This window comes from Gallus gallus, chromosome 5, assembly GCF_016699485.2.
Source record: "Gallus gallus isolate bGalGal1 chromosome 5, bGalGal1.mat.broiler.GRCg7b, whole genome shotgun sequence".
Lineage (NCBI taxonomy): Eukaryota > Metazoa > Chordata > Aves > Galliformes > Phasianidae > Gallus > Gallus gallus.
In genome coordinates, this window is record NC_052536.1 from 15,555,311 (window position 1) to 15,582,011 (window position 26,701).

The 26,701-nt window shown below is 40.8% G+C and overlaps 1 protein-coding gene across 8 annotated transcripts in view; it reads right to left on the minus strand.

The window, feature by feature from the left end:
- Positions 1–26,701, minus strand: part of LRRC56 (leucine rich repeat containing 56) — a 52,588-nt gene that overhangs the window by 22,944 nt on the left and 2,943 nt on the right. For 3 of the 8 annotated variants that reach the window (XM_040701722.2, XM_040701721.2, XM_040701710.2), the window contains exons 3-5: positions 17,769–17,933; positions 8,823–8,910; positions 3,188–3,248 (exon numbers count right to left, since the gene is read on the minus strand). In XM_040701722.2, the coding sequence (XP_040557656.1) occupies positions 3,188–3,248; positions 8,823–8,910; positions 17,769–17,933 (314 nt within the window). Of the gene's footprint in view, positions 1–3,187; positions 3,249–8,822; positions 8,911–9,322; positions 9,448–17,768; positions 17,934–20,835; positions 21,033–26,701 lie in introns of those variants that run through there. The other 5 variants (XM_040701724.2, XM_025150968.3, XM_040701723.2 and 2 more) reach the window with 4 other exon arrangements.

Sequence of the window (26,701 nt, forward strand, 5' to 3'; positions counted from 1 at the left end):
TGTCAAATTTCCATGTGCTCTGCACCTTCAGGACCACCGTCTCTCATTTCATCTCTCCCATGATGACTTTACTGGATTGCCATCCTCTCGTTCTGGAGGCCTCTTACTGCAGTAGGGTAAGAGCGATATGAGAATTGCATGCAATGAGGACTGCAGCAAAGAAATCTAAACTCTGGATGAAGGAAACCTGCTCTCCTTTTACAACATCCCTCATACTTACATTGGCCCCTCACTCTGCAGTCTCTGGTTTTCATCTCTCTTAACGCATAAGAACTTCTCCGTATTATAAGCAGTTCCTTAAGTAGCCCTGGGAGCAGATCGGTCTTCTGCTAGCTCAGCTAGAGCTGAATTGGAGAAAATGCACTTCAGCTGGTGAAACAGCTTCTGCTACAAACTTATGGGAACCAATTCCCGAGATTCCGTATCTGATACAAAAGCCCTTTCATAAAGATTGTTATCTATCACGTTTAAACAGATCTCTTCATTCATCCTTGAATTAAGAATAAAAGCAATCTGATAAAAAATATATATAGGCAATATGCCAAAGCAGAAGCAATAACTCACTGGCCTTGAAATAAAGTTCTTTTACTGGAAATATTACCAAGAGAAGGAGCATGTGTCATCACAAAAGAAAGTCAGCTTTTAAGACACCTTTGAGAACAGGCTCCACGTTTTGTTCTCTGAATCAGTTCATAAATCTAGAATTTCTTGGCTGCTGGTGGATGGGCAAAGGTCACCAAATGAGGACCTCATAAAATTAGTGTGATTTAGAAAACGAACAAAGATCAGAAGTAATTTATTTCCATGGTACAATGGGCATCCCAAGCTGTTCCCCTTTAGCAAGAGGCCAGGAGAAGGCTAAAACTAAACCCAGAAACAGACATATATGAAACACCCTCAATCTTTTTGTCCTTACCTTTGTTTCAATAAACCAACCAACATTCCACAGCCTGTCCTTAATAGGCATTTCATCTTAATTGCTGCCCATTTTCAAGCTACAGCCACAATGATTCTGATCTTATCCCTGAGAAAGTTTACCAGAGTTACTTTTATCAAGTAGGGAGAACATCCTTTTACCATTTCCAAAAACACCAGTTAGATGGGTTTGGTTGAATACAAACAAGTGGTCACCTTTTGGACAGAATTCAAGCATCAAAAACTTCAATTCAGAAAAATACAGTATAAGCATTTATGAATAACTGGAAACAGTCTGTCAGAATGGCAGTAGCTATATTACATTGGCTGTAGCAAACATCACTACCGCTCTGAAGGCGATGTTGCTTTAATGGGTGTTATGTTGACTTGATGCAGATGTCCAAAGCCAAAATTCAAGTCCCAGACCATGCTTGCACCGTGGGCTGTGCTCTGGTGTGATCTATGTTAACTAATGATAGACTGTAAAAAGTTGGAATTCAAAAATGAAAGCTGTTCCTGTCCCTCACCAAGTACTCTGGGAGAGCAGATTCTTGCTCCTCCTCTACATATACCCCTACTACTGCACTTAATTGGCACATAAAAAGCATGCTTGCTTAAAAGTTGAGAGCATGTAGTCTCTCGTAGAGTCTGTATGCCTGGGAACTGTCACAACAGGTTTGGTATCCAAGCCAAAACATATTTGCATCATGGTTGATCACATCAAAACTCAACAAGAGACCACGTATTATCTGCATGAAGGGCAAGAAGGATGTCATGTCACAGAAAACACACAACTTTTCATGACAATACAAAAGGAAGTGCAGAACCTTGCTAAAGCCCTAGGTCAAATAAACCAGACAGTGATATTCAGAGGTTTTTCTGAATTTCACCCTGCATAACAGAAATGGCCTAAAAATCCATATTCCTCTAGCTTTTTTTTTTTTTGTAAAGTAAAATGTTCTGAGATAATCAAAAATAGAATTCTTTTTCAGTCAATATTTACTTCATGGAAGTAGAGAAAACTCCATGACAAGGGTTGGCTGACATTAAAGTGTTTGCAGCAATGTAGACTCACAACTTCCCCATGATGTGGTTTGTAAAATGAATTAAAAAAACAACTTCAGAGAGCAAATACATCAACTTACCATCAGAACAAGGGAAAATATGATCTAAGTGTAACAACTGAATGATGAAGTAGCATTTTTAAACACTATTATCTAAGGATTTTTTCCCCCCAACTCCAAGTCCCTCTTTACAAGGTCAAGTATGATTGAGAAGCAGCTTGTGTTCTGACAGAACAAATGGCAGTCCAGGTAATCCATTCTCATAATGGCTGTCAGATTAAATCTGCTCAATTCTCTTTTACATTTTTTATCCTTCTAGCAACCAGTATAAGCTCAGTCAAGGGCCTTAATACAGAGATGGCGTTCAGATCACCAGTCATAAAACTGAAAGTTTGTTAGCTACTTCAGCGACAGTGCATGGGAGAGTGAAGAATTTATTGCTGCTGCAATCCATTAGAGGATGTCATAGAAACACAGAATCATTTGAGTTGGAAGGCATCCTTAAAGGCCATGTAGTCCAACTCCCCTGCAATGGAGGGGATCAATGTCCCTTCATTGATCACCCTACACTAGATCAGGTGCTCAATGTCCCTTCAGCCTGACCTTGAGTGTCTCCAGTGATGGGGCACTTACCACCTCACTGGGCGACCTGTGCCAGAGTGTCATTGCCCTTACTGTATAAAACTTCTTCCTTAGATCCAGTCCAAATCTCCCCTCTTTTAGTTTGAAACCAGGGAGACGAAGCTTCAGAGCAGCTCTCAATAAGTGCAACTTACTGACTTCAACCAAGTCAAGGAGATTTTCATCTGCTGAAGAACTGGTCTGACCTGTATAATAAAGACTGCTGTGCACAATAAAAGCACAATGGCTGAAGCACTCTGGAATCCAAGCACCTAGATGTACACATGAGGTAAAATTCTAACTCCAAAATTTCTGCAAATTTCCACAGACATCAGCATGGCAGGAACTTTACTAGTGGCAGAATGTAGGGTGATCCAGTGGCATCACTGCAGCTACACTGATTTATTCCAGTTTAGGTCCCGTCCTTAAACTTAGGAGGTTGTGGAGTACATATTTGTGACCCAATCCATTATCATGGCATGCAGAGATGATAGGAATAAAAGCAGCATTAATGAAGATTTTATCATTTAAATAAAACGGAGGGCCGTTATTCTTTATGTTTGCTTCAGTTATCATTCATTTCTTACCTCACGGATTCGAGCAAGCTATTGTTCAACTTCAGCTCTCTCAGATTAGGTAGATAGGCACCTACGGGATCAGAATAAAGAATCATCTTGCACACCTGGTAGTAGGATAACAGAAACTTCTGACAATTACAAGTTGAACCATCTTATTTTACCTACATTTCTCATCTGTTCCAGTCAGAGCTGCGCCGGACCCCTTCTAAGAAAGTTAATGAAGTTATTTCACTTAGAAAATATTACATCCTTTGCAATTTTGCAACCTATACGTAGTGTCTGCTTGAATAATTACATTTTTGAAAACCCTGTCTGACAACTCTGATAGAGCACCTTTCCAAAGAGACAACAAAATCTGGCTCTGTGGCGACTGTTTTCTTTGTTCTGATTGATAATCCATATTGACTATCAACTGAGTGATAACTCTAAGAGCTGAAGATCAAGAACACTTTAGATCATAGCAGCCCATGGATATAAGGCTCCAGGCACAGAAAACATTCGCTACTGACAACAGCAAATTTCCCATTCCCACCAGGAGAGTTTACCCATGGCAAGAATCCTCAAGTATAACGTATCACCACGGAGAGGTAGCATGAATTTTAGGCAGACTGGATTGGTACTAAGACACTAAAACCTGTTCTCAACAATAATCTCTCTGGCAAAGGACAATACAGCATGACACTCTAGCTATCCAGCTCTTTGCAAAGGATCAAAAAAGGAATTTGAATTAAAGGAAAATAAAGGGGAGTGGGATCTCACAAGCAAACAGAAGATCATGCTGTTCATTCCATTTCCCCAAACAGTGTTTATGGCAAAAACATTTTAATAAATCATGTTTCAGAAGAAGCATTATCTTCATCTAATGCAGTTTGGGAGTGATTATAATCCACATATTGAATTTCATGCTATACTGCAGATCTTTAACATCATTTGTTTGCAAAGCTCTTTAGAAAATACTAAAAGCTCATTGTGCATTTTTTTAGTCTTATTTTTAATAACTTACCACAACGCATAAAAATTATAGCACAAATTATAAACACACCATCCTCACCCTGCAAGGCACACACTTTCGTGTCAAATCTTATAAAGTATGGCAAAAAAAAATACTTCAGAGTCCCTACAGAGGAGATACCACTATTTCCGTTAATTATTCACAGCAGTCATAAATGCTACTGAGCAAAGACTTCTGTAGACATAATCCATGTGCTGAGAAAGACCCCAGGGGAAAAAAAACAAATTGTAGATGATTAAAAAAATGCTATTTTGTTACTGATAAGAAACCTGAGGCATTAAGAAGCAAACAGGCTTTAAAAGTCAAAGTCTGAGAAGTCCAGAAGACGAGTTGAAGAGAATTAAGTCTTGTTCGAAAGATAACTTTCTACTGAATACATTTGGGGTTGGTTCAGGAAAAACACGCTATTAAAGGATTCAAGGAGGCCATGGGGTGTGGCAGCCAGTGTTACAGGCTGAAAACATGATTTTCACATCTGGTTATTTCATTACTGTAACACGATCCCCCATCTCGAGCATTTTATTGTATTTTGGCACCATCGACCCCTGGGCTCTGTACTAAGTTGAAAAGAAGAGAATGCTATGCGCAGTTGTGTGAAAATCTGCCTGGAGGACTTTAATGAAGCATTTCTCTAAGAAGTTTATGATCACAGTACTGGTCTGATTGAGATCTGAGAGCAGCATGCAATGTTATCTCTTCTATCTTCTATTCCCTTTCACCAAGAAGGTTTTTTGTAGAATCATAGGTTGGAAAAGACCACTAAGATCACCCAGTCCAACCACCAACCCATCCCCAGCACAGCCGCAGACCCACGTGTCTCAGTGCCATTCCTTGCAAGAACCCATGAGTGTTAAATTCTTCTACTGTACTACTCCAGTGGAACCAAAAAGCTAAATGAAGAGTAGAAAGAAATAAAAATGCAAGGCAGGTGCTTGATACCTGAGTTCTTTTTTTTTTTTTAAATAAACTTTAAATCAAAATAGGACCCAGAATGAAAATATTTTCATGCAAATGTTAGTTTGGCCCTCCAACACAATGCGCGTTTGTAGGGAAAAGCCTGACTATGCTATAAAATGAGCACTCCTCTGCAAACACCTACCTTGGAGCTGCTTTCTTTAGAGCAACAGACTGCATTTTTCAGATTACTAGCTCCATTTCTGGATAAAAAAATACAAATGCATTCAGCTACACTGCCTTAAGTGCTGAACTTCATGAGCAGTGTATCAATGCAGATCTCATTCTGAGCTGCCTTGGCATAGCAGTTGACATTTACATAACTCACTAGCACTAAAGAGAAAGCAGGCAAGGTGCTGGCTTCGTTATATTCTAAAAGCCACAGTATCTGTATTAATTACACTTGTTTATATAGCAATGCAGTATCTGCAGACAAATCCAAGCTAGCTGTCGCCTAGCTACCTGAGGTCATATCTCACAAAAAGATTCACCACTGTAGGGTAAAGTCATAAATCCCCTGCTGAGGCATTTCTGATTGCTGGAGAGGTTGCCCAAGCCGTGCTGCAGCCCTTGCTGTTCTATCTTCTCAGTGAAGCTTGCTCATACCAGCTAAATTACCAGGCTGCTCAGAGAGATGACACTTGAGGTCAGGCTGGAAGGGCTGTGAGCACCTGTCTAGTTTAGGTGTCCCTGTTCATTACATGGGAGTTGGACCAGATGACCTTCAGAGGTCCCTTCCAACTCAAACCATTCTATGATTCTATGAACTAAAGGCAGTCTCGTTAGGAAGGCACATGTTGAAGAGTAAACGTCTTCTGCCTTTGCTTCTTACAAAGAAATACTGACAAACAGAGCAGAAGGAAACAGATAAGACAAGCTGGTATGAAAAATAACATATGCCTATTGCTGGACCTTTGGCAGAGCTTTTCCTTGATAAAACCCTTTCTGCCGAGCAGCGGTGCAGTGCTGCACAGTCCCCATGCAGCCAACAGCCGCCTCACCAAAGAGAAGCAACAGTCTGCAGACACATAATCAACTTAGACTGGCTGCCAGAAGGCAACAATTGAATAAGTACCAGTGAGCAGCATTGTGGGTAAGTTGATTTGTAGCTATTAAAATCACTTAGAAATAAGAGAACTATGTAGTGTCTTAAATGACTATATCCAACCATTACTTTCAGCAGGGATTTCTACAGGCTGGTCATCAAAACAGTTTTGATTGCTGACAGATCTGGGACCGAAGGGATAAGCTAATAAAAAGGAAATAGTCCATCTGCTCAAATATAAACTGAAGCCTACACACAGTAATAGAGAACAAAAGTAAATCTAAATTCCACAGAACTGGATATAAGACTTTGCCTGTCTTTTAGCAAGGTGCACTGAGAACAAACAGCTAGAGATTTCAGCAGCTGTCCCAAATCCCACACAGGGACTCAAACTCAAGTTCTGGCACGAAGCTTTTCATTATTCTAACACCGATCACAGGAAAACATCTTAACATGGGTCTTTTAGTGCTGGAGCCTCCGCCCTGTCCCTAAGAAATACAACTGTTCCTTCCCCCTCTATCACACCGTTGTGTGAAGGCTGTCCTGACGAATTGGAGAAGGGTGAAACACAGTGCTTCGAAGTTCACCACAGCCCAAAGTAGAACGCTAATAAAAAAAACCCTCAAAGTATTTAAAACCACTCTGGAAATTTTGCTAAGGAGATGCAGGATCTCAGTGCTTGTGATGCAATCACAACCTCTCTGAGCATCTCTATTGCTCATCACAGTAGAAAAGCTTTCCCTTCCGTCAGGCTTGAACTTCTCTCATTGCAGTTGGTCTGTTCCTTACCCTACTCACATCAGCTGGCATGCAGTCAGCCTTGCTTACACCACTCATACTGAAGGTGCAAACTGTCCTGCCATATCCCTTGACGTTTCGTTACTCTCAAAAGCAGTGGGGACCTGCAGCTGCTGTTTCTTATAGCCCCTAAAGTCCAACTCTCGGTTCAAAGTGGGACATAAGATGGAAATGGTTGGCAATGTGGGAATAGTGCTCTGCATTCTGCAAAAGCTGCAAAAACTTATTCAAAGGGAGCAGAAGGAACGGGATTTATTCCAGTAATGGGAAGGAAAGGGAAGTGCAAAGGAAACATGAGGAAGAGAGATCAGTGACATGTAAATTAACTTGTTTTGCTCTTCAGCTCTAACAATACTTCAGAAATCCTACAAGATTAAGTGCAGCATTTCTGTATGAGCACGTGAGGAATAACAGACAGTGAGGTAAAGCTCAAAAGAGGAAACGGAAAGGACTACGTATTTAGGATAATACCACAACACAGAAGTTACAGATAAGACATTTTGCTAGCTTGTCACAGCTAATGCATAGTGACATGGGAACGGGAGCACCACTTTGGAGCCCTAGTAGAAATGGTGTAATCAGATTTTCTTATCAAACAGAGGAAATAAGACTGAATAGATTATCAACTCTGAAAGAAACGGATGCAATTTGACTTAAATTACCAAATGCCTATCAAAACTAAACATATCTGCAAAATAAACTGAACATTTGATATACATCCTAGAATCACAGAATCATTCAGGTTGGAAAAGATCTCTAGGATCATCTAGTCTAACTGTCCACCCACCTTCCACCAATGTTGCCCACTAAATAATATTCCTTAGTACCACACCTGCATGTTTATTGAGCACCTACAGGGATTGACTCTGCTATTGAAGAAATTCCTCCAGTACTTCCTTACTTCTCTTGAGCAGAGATGATGGCACAGATGAATTACAAGCATTCAGAGCCTCCTGGGGCTCATCAAATGGTATATCTAGAGGAGCTTCCTCAAGCACATTCTCCAGCACAGCTTGATGAGGTAGCACAGGATGCAAATCCAGGAGGCTGGCAGCATTGGCAGCCTGATACCACTAGTGATTTTCCAGCCACAGGGGAATCTTTCAGCGGAGACAAAGTGAACATTGGCTACTCTGTCTCACTAGAATAGCATCAAATACTCTAGAGGGCAACTCAATCAGTAAATGCTCATTTAAGTCCTTGAGGCACGTCATGAGGAATTTGTTCAAATTAATTAGCATTAGACAGAAATCATAGATTAGTTTAGGTTGGAGGGGCCTTAATAATCATTGAGCTCCATCCCTCTGCTATGGGCAGGGCTGCCACCCACCAGATCAGGCTTCCCAGGGCATCATCCAATCTGGCTTTCAATTCCTCCAGGGATGGGGCATCCACAGCTTCTCTGGGCAATCTTTTCCAGCACCTCACCACTATTTCCCTTTGTCCTATCACTTATCAGATCATGTAAAAAGTCAGCCACCCTCCTGCTTGTAGCCTCCCTTCAAGTACTGGAAGGCCACAACGAGGTCTCCCTGGAGCCTTCCCTTCCCCAGGCTAAACAAGCCCGACTCCATCAACCTGTCTTCATAGGAAAGGTACTCCAGCCCTTTGAGCATCTTTGTAGCCCTAAATGGTGTCACCCATCCATTGCTGTAGCGTTCTGACCTGGAGTCTCACAGAAGAAAACAGTGATCAAGAAATGAGAAGTACCAGGAAGAACACATTTCGAGAGCTTGCTAGCACAACAGTACTTTACACTGGCTGAGTTTCTGAGTCCCCAGTCCTAAAAAAATACAATAAAGGAAAATTTCAGAAAAAAAGAATTGTTTTCTTACCAAAGTTCCCCAAGCTTCTCTCTCTTGTATCTACTCGCATCTCTAGGGCCTTTACTTGCTGCAGATCATCCATTCCTGTCAAAGCTTTCTGTAAAAATAAGCAGAGATGTGTGTATTCTCACACAACAAGCCAGATGATAAAGAAAAAGAAAGGTGTAGAAAGGTTTTCAACCAGTATTATGTCAGCGTGTAGCCCAGGTCAAAACAGCTAGACATATGATAACATTACAATAAATTTAGTATTCAAAGGTCTTTCTTTCTAGCAGCTCTGAATTATTTCAGCTGTAGAAAAACTTCTATAGTGCTCACACAGTCAAGGCAGGGCGTTGTATTCAAGTTGCAAATCAACAAGAGACTACGTGCCAGGCTGCAATTCCACTAGCAGTGGAAAGCCATCACCACTGACAGAAGGTAACCATCATCCACTGTTCCTTTCTGCTGCATTTCTCTTCACTTACGCTGCTCCTCTCTCCCTCAATTCCCTCATTCAGGTTACATACCCCACTGCTTCCTTTCCGGCAGCTTTGAGCACTCAGTGAAGCCTTCACGCACCAATTCAATGAAACAGACCAAGAGGGAACCCTGCCCCTTCTTCCTGATGGGTTTTTGTGGTTCATGGAGCGGCCTGAAATACTCCCAGAGAGATGAGGACAAGGCTTTAGGTCACAGCAACTGCCTGAAAGAGCTGAGGCTATAGATACTGATGCAACTGCTACGTTTTCACCTTCCTATGCCGAAGAGTTAAGGCTTAAAGCTACAAAAGTTGGCTTCAAAATAACATCTGATTCTGATTCTCAGTTTGTCTTCAATGATACAATCAAGAGCATTGGTTGAAAGAAGTACTGTCACCTGCCTTTTGTCACTCTATTTACATGAAGGAACAAAGTCACTCAATGACATCTACATGTAGGAAATAAGTTTTCTTACAACTAGAAAGTCAGAACACACTTTAGCTTGTTTTCATTTGGAGGTCAACACTCAAAGGGGAAATGATTCATTAGAAGGGAATTTGTGTAGGACCACCTCTGTTTACACGTTTGTGGAGGGAGAAATAACCACAAGATCATCTAGTTCGTTTTTGTAGGGAAAAACAGCAGTGGCAACATTCCCACTCATCAAGTAGAATTCATATTGCTCACAAGTGATCAATTTCATTCACTCTAATGGCTCTACATTCTCTAACAAACAAAGGACCAAAACACTCTGAGTGAAACTGAGGTGAAAACTTATAAGGGCATCGTATCAAGACCAGGGTTGATGAAACAGCTGAGCATCACTCCTTAAAAAACCTCACACCCCGTGTAAGGCTTTGAGTTAAGACTTCTCAGAAACAGAATTATCCCAAATCTTCACCTGCTTTCCAATCACCTTTCAGAGTGTTTAAAATTATCGATAATCTGAATTTTTAACCGTGATTTTAAACTTCTGGCCTTCCTTGCCTCCACAGTAGGACATGATAAGCAAAGTTCTAAGGCAAAAACTCCCCAGACCTCAGTGGCATCCCAGAATATGTTTTCTATCCCCAGATGCAGACCCCAGAAGAACTGTTAAGTTCCTACAAAGGCAGCAAGCATACCTACTACAGACAGCTTTCTCCCCCAAGAAAACACAAGGTCCTTTACTGCAATCCATATTTTGCAGTCATCCTTTTCAGCAGACACCACTATTTGTCATGCAACATGAGAGCATGCGAGAAATGAGAGCTAGCTGACATCCTGGCACACATCCACATGCTCAAATTGCTGGGCTTGGATGCAAGCTCATCATCATGAAAGGCAACTCCTGACAAACACCTCCCTCATCCACGTCAAGATAGCCTCAATAACCTACTTCATTAAAAGACTGAATAGAAAGTGGTCCCAGAACAATAACCTTTGGGACACACACTTTGTCAGTATAGCAGCAGAAGGCCCTGGCACCACATAGGGTCTTTGCCTTCCTCCATTGCTCTCTCCAAACTAACCTCCCCTTGCCATATCCCAGACAGCCTCCTTTCACTACTCTGACCACAAAAGATGCACTTCTGCTCCTCATCCTCCTCTTTCAGAATCAAAGAATAAAAGCCACACAAGGTTATATTTTCCTCTTCTAGGTTTCCCTATTCTTTCTCTTCCCATGTGGGGCTACCAGACTTTGTTCTCCTTTTCCTCTTCCAGATCCACCATTTGTTCTTTTCCCCCTAGCTGAGAAATGAGCCACTTAATGCACCGATATTCTGTGCTGAGACAAGCAGAGTTGTGGCCCCAGCACTGTAAAAGGTTGTTAACTGCCACCACTGGCTCTTTGAACTACAGATAGCCAGTTGAAGCATGTTAAGCAAAGGCACCAGACTCCATCTGCTCACAGTCCCTACTTCCCTGTTCTGCTTTTCCTACAATCACCAGGAAAAGCACACTTTTTGCCTGCTGATGCTGAGGGAGTTCTTAGACAATTTGAAACTGACAGGCTGTGGGATGCAAAAGCCATCATATTGTGTGAAAGAAACATGACATGAGGATGTGAGCTCATTACAAAGGCACTAGAAGCACAAGGAGCCCAGGTGTGGCTGGGAGCTGGTTAGCAAAGGGTCAGGGCAGAAGAAGGTTCCTGGGGAGGACAGCTGGGACACTCCTACTCCCTAGGCAGCTTTCCTGGCATTCTGGTGCAAACAGAGGGGTCTCAGAAGTCACAGCCACAATTCTGGCACCAAGATTGGGGGAGAGTAAAGGAAGGACGTGAAAACATTTAAAATAAGATAAGGATCTTCCTTGGATGCTGCTGTTTGATGTCAAAGCACAGGAACCTTCAGCGAAATTTAAAAGGAGGGATACACAGAAGGAATTTCACTACTGTTGGGTCATAAAAAAAATTAGAGCGAAACACACTGCCAGGGATGATCAGATTGGACAGATGGATGTCTGGCACTGTGTGGGTGACAAGTAGCGCTAAGGCACTAGGCAGCAAGCAAGGTTGTGCCAGGTCTAGGACAAACTCCTGCCCTAATTCAAGAGTCCCACTGTGGCGTCAAGTAATGGCTGTCTGCCCAAAGCTCAAAAGGCTGTGCTGGCAGCCAGAGACAGGACTCCTGCCCAGGACCTAGGAACGCTTACAGCCATGAAGGTGCTGTGCCATCTAGGGTTTCCTTCTGTTGTTTACAGCTGTAAAGCAGACAAAAAGGGACCAAGGATCTCCTCTAGGCAGAGTTGGGTTTACATCAGAAATATGATCTGAAAAAGCTAATTATAATTCCAGGTTGATTGCTGGTTTCCAGAGAGGATTCTGCCTGCCACCTACCCACTGAGGTGGGTACTAGTTAGATAGGGAAGGCAGATGTTTTCTGAAGAATCAAACAGCAAAATCTTTCTTGCACATCATGTTCCAGAACGTGGTCTGACAACTTGTGCAGCACTACACCCCACCTTAAGCCTTCTCATTTGGAAGAACAAATTCCTACGGAAAAGCACTGCACAACTCTTTGAAAAATGAGTGATAAGTAAAACAAAAACAGACAAAGTTCATCTTACAGTTTTGGACCTCCTTTGAAAGGAGAGTAAAACTTTTTTTCCCCCTCCACAAGATCATGCAAAAGCTATTGGCAGCCAGTTCAGCCAGTAGTTTCAGAAGCAACTCCATAATAGCCCACAAAGCACTCCCACCATGCAAAACGTCTGGCCAACACCTAACTGGAGAGCATGCACCCATCTGGAAAGCTTCTCTTCTGACTGAGAAGAAAAACCACGAGGATTCTATAAAAAAAACTGCAAGTGAAACATTTTCCTGTGTTTGTAGAGCTTCCCTATCTGGGAATGCTGGGAAAGTCACCTGGGGATGCTGGGAAATCCGGTTCCAATCCCACTTGCAACTCTCTGCAAATTCCTTAATTAGAAATACTATCTGTGCAATTAAAGCTGGTGTATACAGCTGATTTCTGCGCTCCTCACTGGATTTTTCACATGCTCTAAGAAAAGCAGAGATGTTGCTGAAAAGCATGTTGCACGCAGCTGCCTGAGAAGCGTTTCCAGCTGTGCGCTCATTTTGCTGATGCTGGTTCATTTGGCCAGCACAGGAATTCCTGAGCAGTGAGCTTATTTTCTTCTAATACTACACCTGTATGCAAATATCATTTTCATGTCTATTCATGCATTCATTGCTTTTCACGGGGATTTTATTTCAAATTCCAAGCCCAAGAATCATCTCCCCTTGCACAAGAAAGTAATGTTGCTCTAAGTATGACAACTCCTATTTCTTCTTAGAAGAAAATTACTAGAACATTAACAAGGTTTTAAGTACTGGGATCTTCTTGGCTGGTATGAAAACAGTAGTGAGGAAACAAATGAAGTTTAAATGGATACTTCAGCAAAGATGTCTTTTTTCTCATGCTAAAAGCTCAAAGTCACACAAACAGCTCTACATGCGCAAGTCCCAGCCTTGTCTTGCCAACTGGTTCAGCTCCCCGCCGACCTACCCTGGGGATTCACAATACTAACACTTTTCCTTTCTCAAATGCTATCAAGGATCTGATGCTACAGGCTGCTAAGAGCCCTCTCTCTTACTATCATAAGTTTCAAAAGAAATGTGGGGCTTGGAACTATATGGGAGGTTTGGTGATTTCTCAGAAATAGCCTGTATCATTCCTACAGGAAGAAACACAAGCTCAGGTCCAACTCTCCTGAATTAACATGCATGATGTCATAGATATACCTTTTTTTTCCTTCAGATTTAAGGATTTACATTCCCTCACACAGATATACAAAACATACAGTATGAATCCTTATTTTTTACTCTAACAACTAGGTGCATAGTAAGTGGCTGCATTTCAACACTGTGGCACTAAACAGTTCAAGACTATTAAGCTAATTAAGCAGCTGCTACTATACACAAATGAAAGTATATATTTTATAAAAGGTGTGCATATGTGTATAAGTATATGCATATAAGTATATTCCTGACACAACAATTTGAACATAAAACATCAGACGTTTATGTTGCAGGATATATACAAGCCTTCACTGGAGTAAAGGTTTTAATGCTAGGATAAGAGCACGTGAAAGGAAAGCTCTGAAAGTAGATGAGGTTTTCTAACTACTTTCCAATTCACAGTATGCTTACTACTATCTATCATCTTGAGCAATCTGATCTAATGCAGAAACTAGCTGTGCTTTTAATAGAATATTGAACTAGGAGACCTCCAGAGGTCCCTTTGAACTTTTTTTTGTTTTAAATCATTATAAATGGTTGCCCAATTCTGAGGAACGAATCAGAAGATCCAAATTAAATCAGTTGCGCCCATCTCCTGACTCCACATATCATAAATTAACACGATTTTGCACCTGCTCCCTTGATCTCCAGTTTCTTCTCAGATTTATGCAACTCACAACCGTGAGGAAAACCTCCTGCCAAGCTAAAAAAGGAAGTGATTGAGACATTTAACGAGAATCCAATCTGTTGTTCCAGGACCCTCCAAGATTTTCTTCTCCCCACGAGGATGAGTGCATACCATATGAAATACACCCTGCAACAAAAACTAAACACCACATCCGAACATGTGCTCCCAAGTTTAGAAAGCATGATTAATTGGAGCAGGATCAATAAACAGCACAATAAGAAAAACACTGCCTTTCTTCTCTGAAGACTACATACAAACCATGACAATAACAAAAGCCGAGGAACTGCAGCCATTAGTTTTGAGAACGTGACCATGTCTGGAAGATCATTTGTAGAATCAGTTTGTTCTGTGGATTTGATTGCCTGTTGTTGAAGTCAGAAGGAGGTTTTGTTTCCAAAATGCAAGCAGGAGGTGGGGGGGGGGTTAATGAGTAAAAATTGGATTCGAGAAAGGTGAAGTTCTCAATTTCAGTTCCACCACACTTAATGGTAAATTGGTGTATTCCCCATTAAAAACCAGTTTTCACAGTAATGTTCGTGTTCAGATATCACAGTAAAGAACATGTTCATGCTAACACCTTATAGCATATGACAGCACACGTAAGCGCCACACAAGCAGAGGAAGAGAATGGAACAGTAGACATTAAACAGGGCATATACAAATGGTAAAGCAAAGAAAACCTATTGATACAGATGAAGATTAAACAGTACAGCAGAAAATTGCTATCAATACTAGTAGAAAGAATAAAAAGAACAGATAATGATACCAGCCTTAGCATCAAACACTTTCGACCTGTAGCTTAGATGAAGAATATTCAAATGCAAAAGGACAAAGGGTGACATTACAGCAGGAGAGATTGTAGCAAGCAAAGAAAAAAAGCTACTGAAGATGTTATTAACCCACACAGAATACAGAATCACAAAGGATTTCAAAGCGAACATTATGCTGGAATGAGGTCACAGAAAACCACAAAGCCCATAGTGAACAAGCATAAGATTTAAGCAAGGTGATTGTCTGCTGTGAAGAGGAAGAGAATAGCAAGGGAGAGTTCTGGAGTAGTTGGCTGTCTCTTGTGCTACAGAGTTCAATAAGGCAAAAAAAGGAAAAAATAAAGGAAGTCATTTTTAGGCCAAATTCTTCTCTCTTTGGAAGAAAAACAACCTGACATCTGAAGAAAGTGTGATGGAATACGAACATCATATCTTTTTGAGAGTCCTTAGTAATGGAAACTGCTAACAGAGTAATGATTTCTTCAGTGAATGGAGACTATGACCCCTCCGGAAAAAAGAGGAACATGTGGATTCAGACAAGCTTGCAGGCTGTGATGCAAAACCAAAAAACACAACAGAATAAAACTGGGGCAAGGAGTAAAACTGGGTATATATGTTGGAACAAAGAAAAAAAATACATCTTGGAAAAATTCTCCTCAGGAATCTCCATCAGGTGTCAGAAATCTGTCTGTACAACACTGCGGAACTGGTGCTTATGTCCTTACCTTTATAGTATAACTTTAATAAATGTGTATTTTAAAAACCTGTTCATTCCTTCTTAGAGCACTTCAGTAAATACAATCAATAACTTCTAAAATATTCACAACTACTAAAAGACAACCAAGACGACATTGCAAGTGTGTTGATTGAAGCGGAAGATCCTTTCAAACCTCTTGGTTATCAACAGCATGTAGTTACTATACAAATATGCATGTGATTGTTCTTCAGATTGAAGTGGTTGGACAGTATACCTATTTTTAACATAAGAAAATGCAGAAGAAGTAGACCCATGGAAGCAGCAGTTTCAATTTGATCAGCGTAAAGGTCAAAGAGTAGATAAATTGGATATGTTATTAAAACAAGCCATAAACACTGTTAATGTTTCCTTGACAATGTCATATAGTTTTTCCTCTCAACAGGAAGTATCTCAGCTATGCCAACACAAATGTCAGGTTCCAGGGCCAGGAGATAACTGCATCCAAAAAATTAGTAGGACAGCACACAACCATTTAAAAGAGTCAATTCTTTACAAATGAATACTGTGTGCACTAACAAGTGGCAAGAGCCAATTAAGATCAAGAGTTCATTTATTATATGAATAATAAAGCTTTTCTTCCATTACTAAGAAAAATCTGGAACTGCTGGAGAATTTAACTTCTGATCTGTATAAAAAAAACAATGAAATGCAGTTTCTTGGGATATGGGTAACATTGCCTTGGCATATGCCTTTCTGCTTATAATTGAACTAAAAGCTTCAGAAAGAAGAAAACATGCCAAATAAAGCACTTTCTAAGCATTTCATTCAGAGTTTACTGAAATCAAAGGGCAGCTGTTTTGGTTGCTCTAATGGGCTTCATTTCATATCCTAAGATAACAGACTAATCTGAGAGCTTCCCATTGGGCTTATAAAGGGTACTGTAGGCCACAAACATATTACCCTGGTCAAACTCCACATCAAGTTTTAAGAAGAGGCCAATAAGTTGTCAGCGGTTGACATAAGGCAAAGGAAAGTGAATGGGATAGATCACAAGGCCACATATCAAATTTTATTTCCTGAAAGTTTAAAATATACACTCTACAGAAAGCAATGTTCTTAGAAGACTTGGGTACCACTGGAAGAGACATTCCGAGAACAACTGGCCGTCTCAGCTCCAGTGCATGGTCAAAACAGCAGTTGGCATATATTGAGGAAGTCACATAAACCTGCAGTCAAACGTGAGCTGGAACACAGCCCCTGCAGAACTTGAAGAGTTATGGATGTGGAACACTATCCTGCTCTCTGGGAGCATCTGAAGCACAGCCTTGCCCCCATTTGTCTTCCATGGACTTCTACCCTGCAACACAGAAAGTTGCAGCTTCCTCCTCCTAACTTCTGCGCCTAGCTCTTTCCCTCCAGCAGGAATAGGCGAGGTTATTTTCCCAGCTCTTAGCTCTCAAGGGATTCTACTCTTAATTAGCATTGAGCAAATATAGCACAATATACAACCAAGATCTCCTTTGCTAGAGATTTCAGCACATTACTCTCATTCAAGAAGCTGCATGCCAGAATTGCTTCCCTCTGGTCAAAAAGGAACATGGCTTTCAAATATGCTTTGAAAACCTCACACTTCGATAAATAGAGAAGGTATTTATAACACTAGCAAAATATTTTGATTGGCTTCTTTGGAAGACAGAAGACTTCACTAATTCAGAACAAAAGTTAAGCTTTTTAAGCTATACTTTCAATCTGTAGAAAAGGCTCATGTAAAAAGCTTTTCCTAACACTAAGACTCAAGGTACTTCAGAAAGCTTTAATGAGATCTCTTTTAAATTATAATTACATTACCCATACTTCACACTGCTTCAAGAAAGTTGACAATAAAGACAGCAGCATTCACGCTGGCCATATTTTTGATATGAAACAAGGTGAAAGGACAAACATTTGATAAATTTCCATAAGACAGAATCCATTTTATGCAGAAGCCTAGCTGTCAGATATGCAATGCAACAATCTGCAATCATCACAAGGGCTGCTGGAAGGTTAAGCTAATACAGCACTTTATATGCCAGTTTCCTTCTTCTACTTCATTAAAAAGTTGGATGTCAACTCACCAGTTTCCTGGGGGAAAGGTATTCATCCATAAGTAGCTCTCCATCATCTTTAATCAGCGGACTGGGATTTACGTTACCTCGCCAACTCAAGTCAGTCACCCGGACTGCAGCTGAGGCTGGACGAGAAGATCTGCCAGGATTCCACTTCAGGTCCTTCCTCATATGCTTTGGACAAAAGAATAATAAATAGTCTGATTTTTTTCCCTGTATTTATTATTATTTTTCCTTTAGCAAAAACTATTTTGATTCCTGTTGCAGGCTGGCAAGTAGCTATAAAGACAGAGTAGTTTCTCTAACCAGAAAAAACTCAGTGCAATGCATCATGTAACATGTATTCTTCCTTTTCTTCACCCTCTAGAGCTAGAGATAGAATCATAATGGTTGCAAAAGACCTCTGAGATCATCTAGCCCAACTGTCCAGCCACCACCAAGACTGCCTACTAAACCATGTCCGTAAGTACCACATCTCCATGGTTCTTGAAGACCTACAGGGACAGTGACTCCACCACCTCCCTGTGGAGCCTGTTCCAACACTTCACCGCTCTTTCTGAGAAGTCGTCTTCCTAATACCCAGCCTGAACATCTGCCAGTACAACCTAAGGCCATTCCCTCTCATTCTATTGCTGCTATGTGGGAAGAAGAGGCCAATCCCAACCTTGCCACAACCTCCTGTCAAGTTGCTGTACGGAGCAATTAGGTCTTCCCCCAAGCCTCCTCTAGACAGAACAATCCCAGTTCTCTCAGCCACTCCTCATGAGGCATGATGGAATCAAGTGTAAGACTTCACAGCCCTACCTCCATCACCTTACACACTAAGCCTTTACAGCTGCACACCAATGGCTTTGTACAAGCTACTCAAGAACAGTAAACTCAGGACACTAATCCTCCCCGGTCTTCCAACAACTCTCCTCACCCTTCTCTGGTAGCTGAGAACTTCCCATCCAAACCAGCCTGCTTTCTACCCATTCCCTCATGGAAACTCAAACAACTCACAGAAAAACTCTGCCAGGCTTCAGGGTACAAGCATAAATGTCAACAGACATTGCTGCTTCTCTCCAGTCTCTGCCTCCAGGCAGCACGTACAGCAGCTGTACACATTTCCTGTCCTAAATTGAACATACTTGCACTGTTACTGACCGCCTTCTGGATCGCTCAGGCCATATCTACTGACGGTTAGACTCCCTTCAGAACTTCGAAAAATTCAAGTATAATTTAAACAGAAATGCTTATGAGTTAAGTGAGGAATTAAATCCAGAGTTTAAAGACAAAATGCTTCAGAAGCGTTCATTTCTCAGTTTCCAAGTCTATTCCTTTTACAGAAATATTAACAATTAATTTTGAAATATGAGAATAAGCATACGTCTACCAATTGCAGTCAACAAGCAATCAGTTGTACCCAAATGGTACGAGCATCACTATGATTTATACAGCTATTTACTACTACTTGGCAGCAGTGAAGCATCACAGCTGGAAACGTTGCTGTATCAACAACAGGCTAGACTAGAGAAAAGCCTTCTCACTCAGTTAACGAACACCTGCAGCTTCCTCTGGTTCTCCACTGTGAGGCAATACCCATTCTTAGTGCTGGAAAAGTAATTAAATAATCAAGGTAATCATAACTGGCTGATAAGGCTTCACTGGCAACTCAAACCTACCTTCCCCTTCATACTAACAAACAGTTAAACACTGCAGTAATTTCTGACAGGAAAAAGAAGAAACTGCTCAGCTAGCAATTTCTAGTCAGGAAGAGAGGCTGGTGAGAGAGGTTTACATGAAAGGGACTCTTCACCTCCTCTTTTGACAGCATGCGACCAGTTGGTCTTCATCTCTGCACAGGCAAGGGAAAGCTGAAAGACTCAAAGCAGCCAAGACAACAGCAGCTTCCCATTAAGAAGAAAAACTGATCTCCCAATACCAGACATCTTAGCTTTTGGGAAAAAACATCCAGCCTATCCATTTCTAACACCTGCTTCTTTCTCCAAGTAATTCCAGAATTTCTGGGGTCCTTTCCTGGACATTCCTTGAAGCAGGTCTTTATGATTCAGTCATTATGTGGAGTTGTAAGAGTCATCAGATGGCCAAGGATAAAAAAAACTTGCATGATACAAGGGCCTTCTGGTGCTGACTTTATTTTTCTAATATTACTTTTGCTCAAAAACTGACTTGGATTAGAGTATCCGCTAAACAAACACTGGAATACTTGGACAATTATACAAGATTTGTTTGGGATCACACATAATACTGTTGATGCCTTTTAATTGAAGCAAGTATCATTATTATCCAGAGATAATAGTTATTATCAGAGAAAATCCTGCACATTACTGGAGCCAGGTGGATCAATACTCAGAAATTACTGACATAACACTTGAGTACAAAATGCACATAACAGCAAGGCTGTGTAGATTAGGGCTGTAAGGAGTTAATACACTTGCATAAAACAAGTTATTGTTCTCCTTCCTTCAGTCCATTGCTATTACACTTCAGAATGCTCTCCTATCTTTGAAATATGTGTTGATACAGCACTTATTTACGGTTTGACAAGCATATCAATTTGTGGCTGAAGACCTGAAGTAACACTTCCAAACCTATACTTCCTGCTATCGATCCAGTGCTTGTAATTATTGTAACAATAGATTCACAGGAGAAGAGTATTTTCATCAGAAATTTTCTGGGATGGGATTGAGTTACTGTCAGCAAACAAAGCTAATCTTTTGAACATGCTTCCATGTTGAATACTTCCACATTCATGCAAAGCAAAACTTTCTCCAGAGAAGAACAACTTGCTCCTGAATATGGATCAAAACAACATCCTCAAAATGAGGGCTATTGAAAAGGAATGCAGGAATCCTAACGGTGAGGTGCCAACCTTATATAAAAAAATCCACAAGCCTCCAAACCTTTGGGTCTGGTACACCGCCTGCCCTCCTGCAGATACAGAGCCAGGTTGTATGCTATTTTCAGTGCTGCCTAACATGAGACAGTTAAAATCCTTCCAGTAAAGCCATCCCACCCACTCATTTATAATACTAATAAATAAATGAGAAATCTATGGCTCCATCAAACACACCGGCTAAGAATCCAGTGACCCAAAGTAGTGTTGGCCTCCGGGAACAGTTCACAGGGGACTGGAAAGATTGCATTGCCATTGAAGAGGTCTGAAAAGTCACGAACCTGAAGATTCACTCCACAGAACAGATGGCTGCATTGGATAAACTTTGAATATCTGAATGGTAACGCAGAACATTCCTGCAAGACACTGCGGGACTGAGAAGGATGAAAGTTAATAGTACCAAAGAAAAACCTTCAAAGAAATCAACGGGAAAGCAAAGCAACACCAACATTTGGGAGAGTCAGGGAAAGACTCATGATTGTTGAAACAGAATGGAGTTTGTCCTGCATGTGAACGCTGATAATAAAAGACTGAAGGAAATCAGCAGATTAATGTTTTCAGGATTTGCATCGGGAGTCTTGATTTAGCAGCCTCTTCTGTGCAGATAACTAGAAGCAGACAACTAGCGAGTGCAGGAGAAATCAAGGACTACAGCAGTGAGATGGAAGATCTCAACTTTCTCTCTCCCAGTGTGATAACGTTGAACATTGCAATTTACAGGTGTGTTGTGAAGCTTCATTAACATCTGTATGACGCTTTCAACATGTTCAGATTAGCACAGCAACCAACATTCCTGAGGTCAAAGGAATATTAGCATATTCAGTTTACCACTTGAAAGCCCCCAACAGTGTTGCAAGTTGTCATTCTTCTGGCACCTTTGCACATTGCATTGAAGCCATCTCACAAACCACCCAGTCCTTTTGCAGTACCAAGCCATCCATAAACCGAAAACAAATCAGTCTTTCACCGGCTCTCAGGGCCCCCAAGATTACCTCATAGCCCACGTGATTTCAGGCTGTCAACTGGAAGTCCAGGAGAGTGGGTTTCTACTTCTTTTCTGTGTTTTGGCTTCCACAGTTCCTCTTTCCCAACTCCTAGCAAGATCCTTCCATTGAAGCTTCTATTAAGCTCTTCTAGCCCCAAACAAAGGAGGATGACATCCCATACAAAAACAAATCTCTACTCCCTTAAGCCAGCATCTAAATCTGGATCCTGTTTTGGTCCTTGGCTACCCATGATATCCCAAAGCCTCTCTGTACAGGGACCATCATGTCAGGTAGGCTACTGCAATCTGTATATCCTTATCATTATACCATCAGTCAAGAACTTATTTGGAAGGAAAAACATTTCAGAACCATTTTGCCACTCCTTAATGAGAGGAAACTCATAGTGAAGACTTTGCTTTCAGTTGCCTTGTGTTATGTAATTTTCTGTTTAATCCAGTACCAGAGATTACAGTAGTGCCCATACCACTACCACAAAGGATTTGTTGTTTACTAAGGATTTGACCAAAGGGAACCACGAGTGGCCCTTATAAGTATAACTTTGTGCAAGTGCACTACAGATAACCTCTTCTGGAAAATAACTGTTTGGGCAGCTGGAATTTACTATGATGTCATCAGGAAACTACTGTTACAATAATCCACCCCTAATTGCAAAAACAGTTCCTGCTACTTTTATGCAGTATAAAGCATCCTGCAACACACCACTCTATTTTAGCAGGTGTGACTTTAAAAAGTTGAAAAATAAAACATCTGACCTGATATTAACGGGAGTCTTCCAATTTTGAATGGGTGATACTGTCTTAATCTTGTGTTTTTCTTAAACAGAAGGAGGTAACGCGTACTTCAATACTGCTATAATATCAGGGGATCACATAAACAGTATAAAGAGCACTTATAAACATTCCACTTGTATGGGCCATTATAAAAAACTAAAGCTTTTATGAGAATGCTGAAATATCAAGGAGAATTCTCCTTCCATTTAACGTAATTAAAAATTCACTGACTTCTATGACACTGAATGACTCAAACGTTCGCAATAGTAGTTTTGTTTAACCCTTTGAGAAATTTGAAGCTTTGGGTCAAACAACCAAACTCTCACATACAACAAATATATAGATTTTCCTCACTGTTTATCTTACAACCTGTGAATCCACAAAGAAGAGTGCCCGGTGGTCCTCTGGTATTACATATAAATTCTGCCCTGGAGTTCCCATGACCATGGTGGGGAAGCCTTAGGATCTATGCCTCCCAGTCCCCAGGGAAAGCTCTTGGGAACTTCCTGATATTCATATTATTCCATGCACAGAGCTGAGTTCAAACTTTGCTGCTCTCCAGAGATGTAGCGGTCCTAGAGAAGAAAGCCCACGCTGCAAACCTAGCCTAGGCTTGAGACAACATTCTTGAGGCAAGAGGCATTTCATGTTCTTACAAAACAAAGCAGTAATAAATAAAAAGGCAATGCATTTAAATGCCACCAATTTCTCTTTTATACATCTATAAATTGCACGTATTAAAAGAGCAAGCTAGGTAATACTTTCCCACGCCCTGCCAAGGAGGTTGAAAGGTGATGAGGAATTTCTATATGTGCTGAAAATACCTCTATATTAAATCACTCTGAAACCAGCTTGACAAATGCTGTTCTGATAGCAGGATAAAAAGCAGATTGCTCCTTATTATAGTTTCTCTGACACGTAACAGCACGTATAAACCAAAGTCCATTCTATTGTTTTTATTTTTAGGGCACTGTGGTGGGAAGGGATCAGTGGCAACTTCTACCAAGCTATAAACATTCATTGATACCTTCTGTGGTGCATGTGCTACGCACTTCGAACAAACATGGATTATCTAAATCCTTGGCTGAAATTGCAAGATGCTAGAGAGACATTTTCTTCTGAGGCAGGCTTCCTGCTGCAAGAAAATGTCCCAGGAGGCTTCCTTCTGCCTTCTGTCCTCACCCTTGTCCACCATGAGTGTAAGAGAAAAAACAGGCAGTAGGATGTGGCAATGCCATATGAGCAATGGAAGTTATAGGAAAACACATCTCCAGGGTATCTGTGACTTCGCTGCCCAGAGGTCTCCTATGATACTACCTTAAATGTAACAGATAAGCCAAAGATGGGGGAAAATACATTTTTAAGCAGTCCTCAACATTATAGTTTCAGGTTTGTTAAAATAAAAAGTATTCAACTGTAACATTATTCTTTCCAAATATTCCCAAGGTACAGATATTAATTTAAACTATAGCACCAGCTTAATGAAATCTTCTGTAAGAAAACACTTAATATTCTTCTCTTTGGATCTTACTTCCAATATGCCCTTTATTTCAGAAGACAGAATACGTAGGAAGTACATCCTCTCCGAATGAATTAAGATTTGATCTCATGTTTAATACCCCATTGGTTGTCCTAATATCTGTTGCATATTCTGTAATCTTTAAAGGACAATTAACCCAAGCAATTACTTTTTCTGAAATGTCAGCCAGGTCATTTACCTTTCTAGCACTTCAAAGGACTAGCATTCTCACATGACAAGTATTCAACAGCTGTTTTAAATTGCAGATACTAGTCATGTTATACAGCCATGAAGCTCTGAGCACATAAAACCCAGCAAGGTTTTGTAAAGACAGTAGTATTTTAAGATCAATGCATGCAGATGAGAATCCCAACAAGATAAACTCCCATCGTGTCACAGGCACCCATTCACACGCTACATGCTCTCTAAGCTCAAAAAGAAAAGTCTAACTCAGCACCATTGTCCTAAGGCCCTAATCTGGAAAAGACTCATTCACATAACTAAGTTTCCATATAGTGAATAGAACGATTACACAAAGTTCATCACCTGGCTAATCCAAATAGAATCAAAGAATCATTAAGGTTAGAAAAGACCACCAAGATCCTCTAGCCCAGCCATCAACCCATACCACCATGCTTGCTAAGTACGTCCCTCAGAGCCACATCTACCCTTTTCTTTAAGGGTTTCCTTTGAACAATAGAAGCATCCACTGATATCATTTAAAATATTAATAACAGCATTTTGAAGAGGACCCCCAAATAAGTATTTCCTCTTCACGACACCCCTACAAGACGTGGTCTACAACCATGCTAAAGCTTTCTGCTCTTCCTCAGCCACATCTCATTTAGTAAGTGTTTAGTTAACATCAAGTCCCATAGGTAAAGGCTCATATCAGAGTATCAGTTGTCCAAGTTGTTTCTTCTTTAGTACCCAATTTCACTGAAAGACTTAAATACAAATCCCAGTGTACTCTGTCTGAGCTGGGCTGACGGAAGGCAGCCAGCCACTTCTCAGAGCCTGAGAACAGCACTGCACATCCTTCAACCAGTCCATATTCAAGTCTGAATACATTAGAAGATGACCTCCAGGAAACACTCCTCTTAAGATATTTACCATCTAGGAAAATAAACAATACTGCCTCTGCATGTAGCCTGCAACATATATATCCAAAAAGTCAGAAACAGGATGAAACCCTATTTTAGGGGAAGGACTAAAAAAAAGAATGAACAAAATCTGAGTGTCTCATTAAGAATTCATCACCCAAGGATGAATTTCACTGAGTCAGTGCCAATGGGTGAGGTCCTCAGACATTCTTTTATTATTGTGAAGTTACCTTCATAGTAAATAAAGCTTTTGTCAGCAATTAAATGAACATTTCTCAACTGATGGCTCAATCCTACCATACTCTCCTGGAAGTTATGCTGCACAGAAAGTCTGAAATCAGCTCTCAGCAGCTGCAAAAGATTAAAGCATCAATTTTTATGCCCTGTATAGACAAAATTTCACTCAATTTAAAAAATCATATACAAGGTGGTGTCAGTTGCTGCAAAGACAGGAGACGCTATTAAATAGAAGTATCCCCTGTCACTGCAAACCGAGTTCTTGCTTTAGGAGTTGCCCTAGTTATCCTTTCCTGCTACACGCATGCATCAAAAACAAAAACCAAACAACAAACTAACCTTCTCATCTTACACAAACACTGCTCTTAAACTAGCCTTGCTGCCTTTGTCTGGGCCTTAAAGCAAGAGATACTCACACCAGTTGATCCTCTCCCACATCCTCTTGAAGATGAGTAAGCTACTCATACACTGGTTTCTCTCCAACACATTCTCCATTTCCCCCTGTACGTCCAGAGATCTTGCAGGCTTTCTCCATTTGTTAGAATAAAACTGCCACAGTGCTATGTTTTCTGTGACACAGATCTCAGAGATGCATCCACCAGTCTGTCTGCACAGATGAATGCAGTACCAGGGACCAAGCTTACAACATGGCTGCTCAGACCATTCTAACTCACAGACCCAGAACTATGCGACAGCCCAAAGCTGCAGAAAAGCTCAACATTTTTGGTTTCAAGGCATTTTTCATACCCACCATTCAGAAGGGATCCCAGATTCCATCTAAGAAATGGACTACTGCTGCACTACATTTATGAACCCTTCAAAATCCAAACTTGAATGCAGAATGAAAACATCAAACAAAGCATTTCTGTTTCCAAATGCTCTGTTGTCCCCAAACAATTTTCAGTCCATTCTATTAGATAATTAAGCCCTTTGAACCAACAGATTCTGTGGCCTGCAAAGCCATTTGAAGAGTCATTCTCAGCACTGGGATGTTCCTAACTTCCAGTGGGCTGCGCACATGGGATATACTGAATAAAGAGACAGTTCTGGTTTAACTCATAGGAAAATACCAAACAGTGCACAGGAGCTTATTTAGTAACCAAGATATTAGCAAGGCCTGACAACTTACAGTGAAAAGAACTTTATGAAATCACTTTACACTACTAAATAGGTTGTGGTATAACTGTCATGCTGGGTCAAGGCAGAGGGCCAGCTTGCTGCTGCAGACAGAAACAGATGCTTAAAGAACAGGATCAGAAACAGAATAGTTCAAAGCAATCCTTCCTCTAACACGTTGTCCTCATTTCTGGCAACCTGCTACTTAGTAATGCCCTGAGCCAAAAGGTGCATTGTATTTGACAGCACAGCTGATAAATGGGGAATCAATTATTTGTCACATCTTAAGAT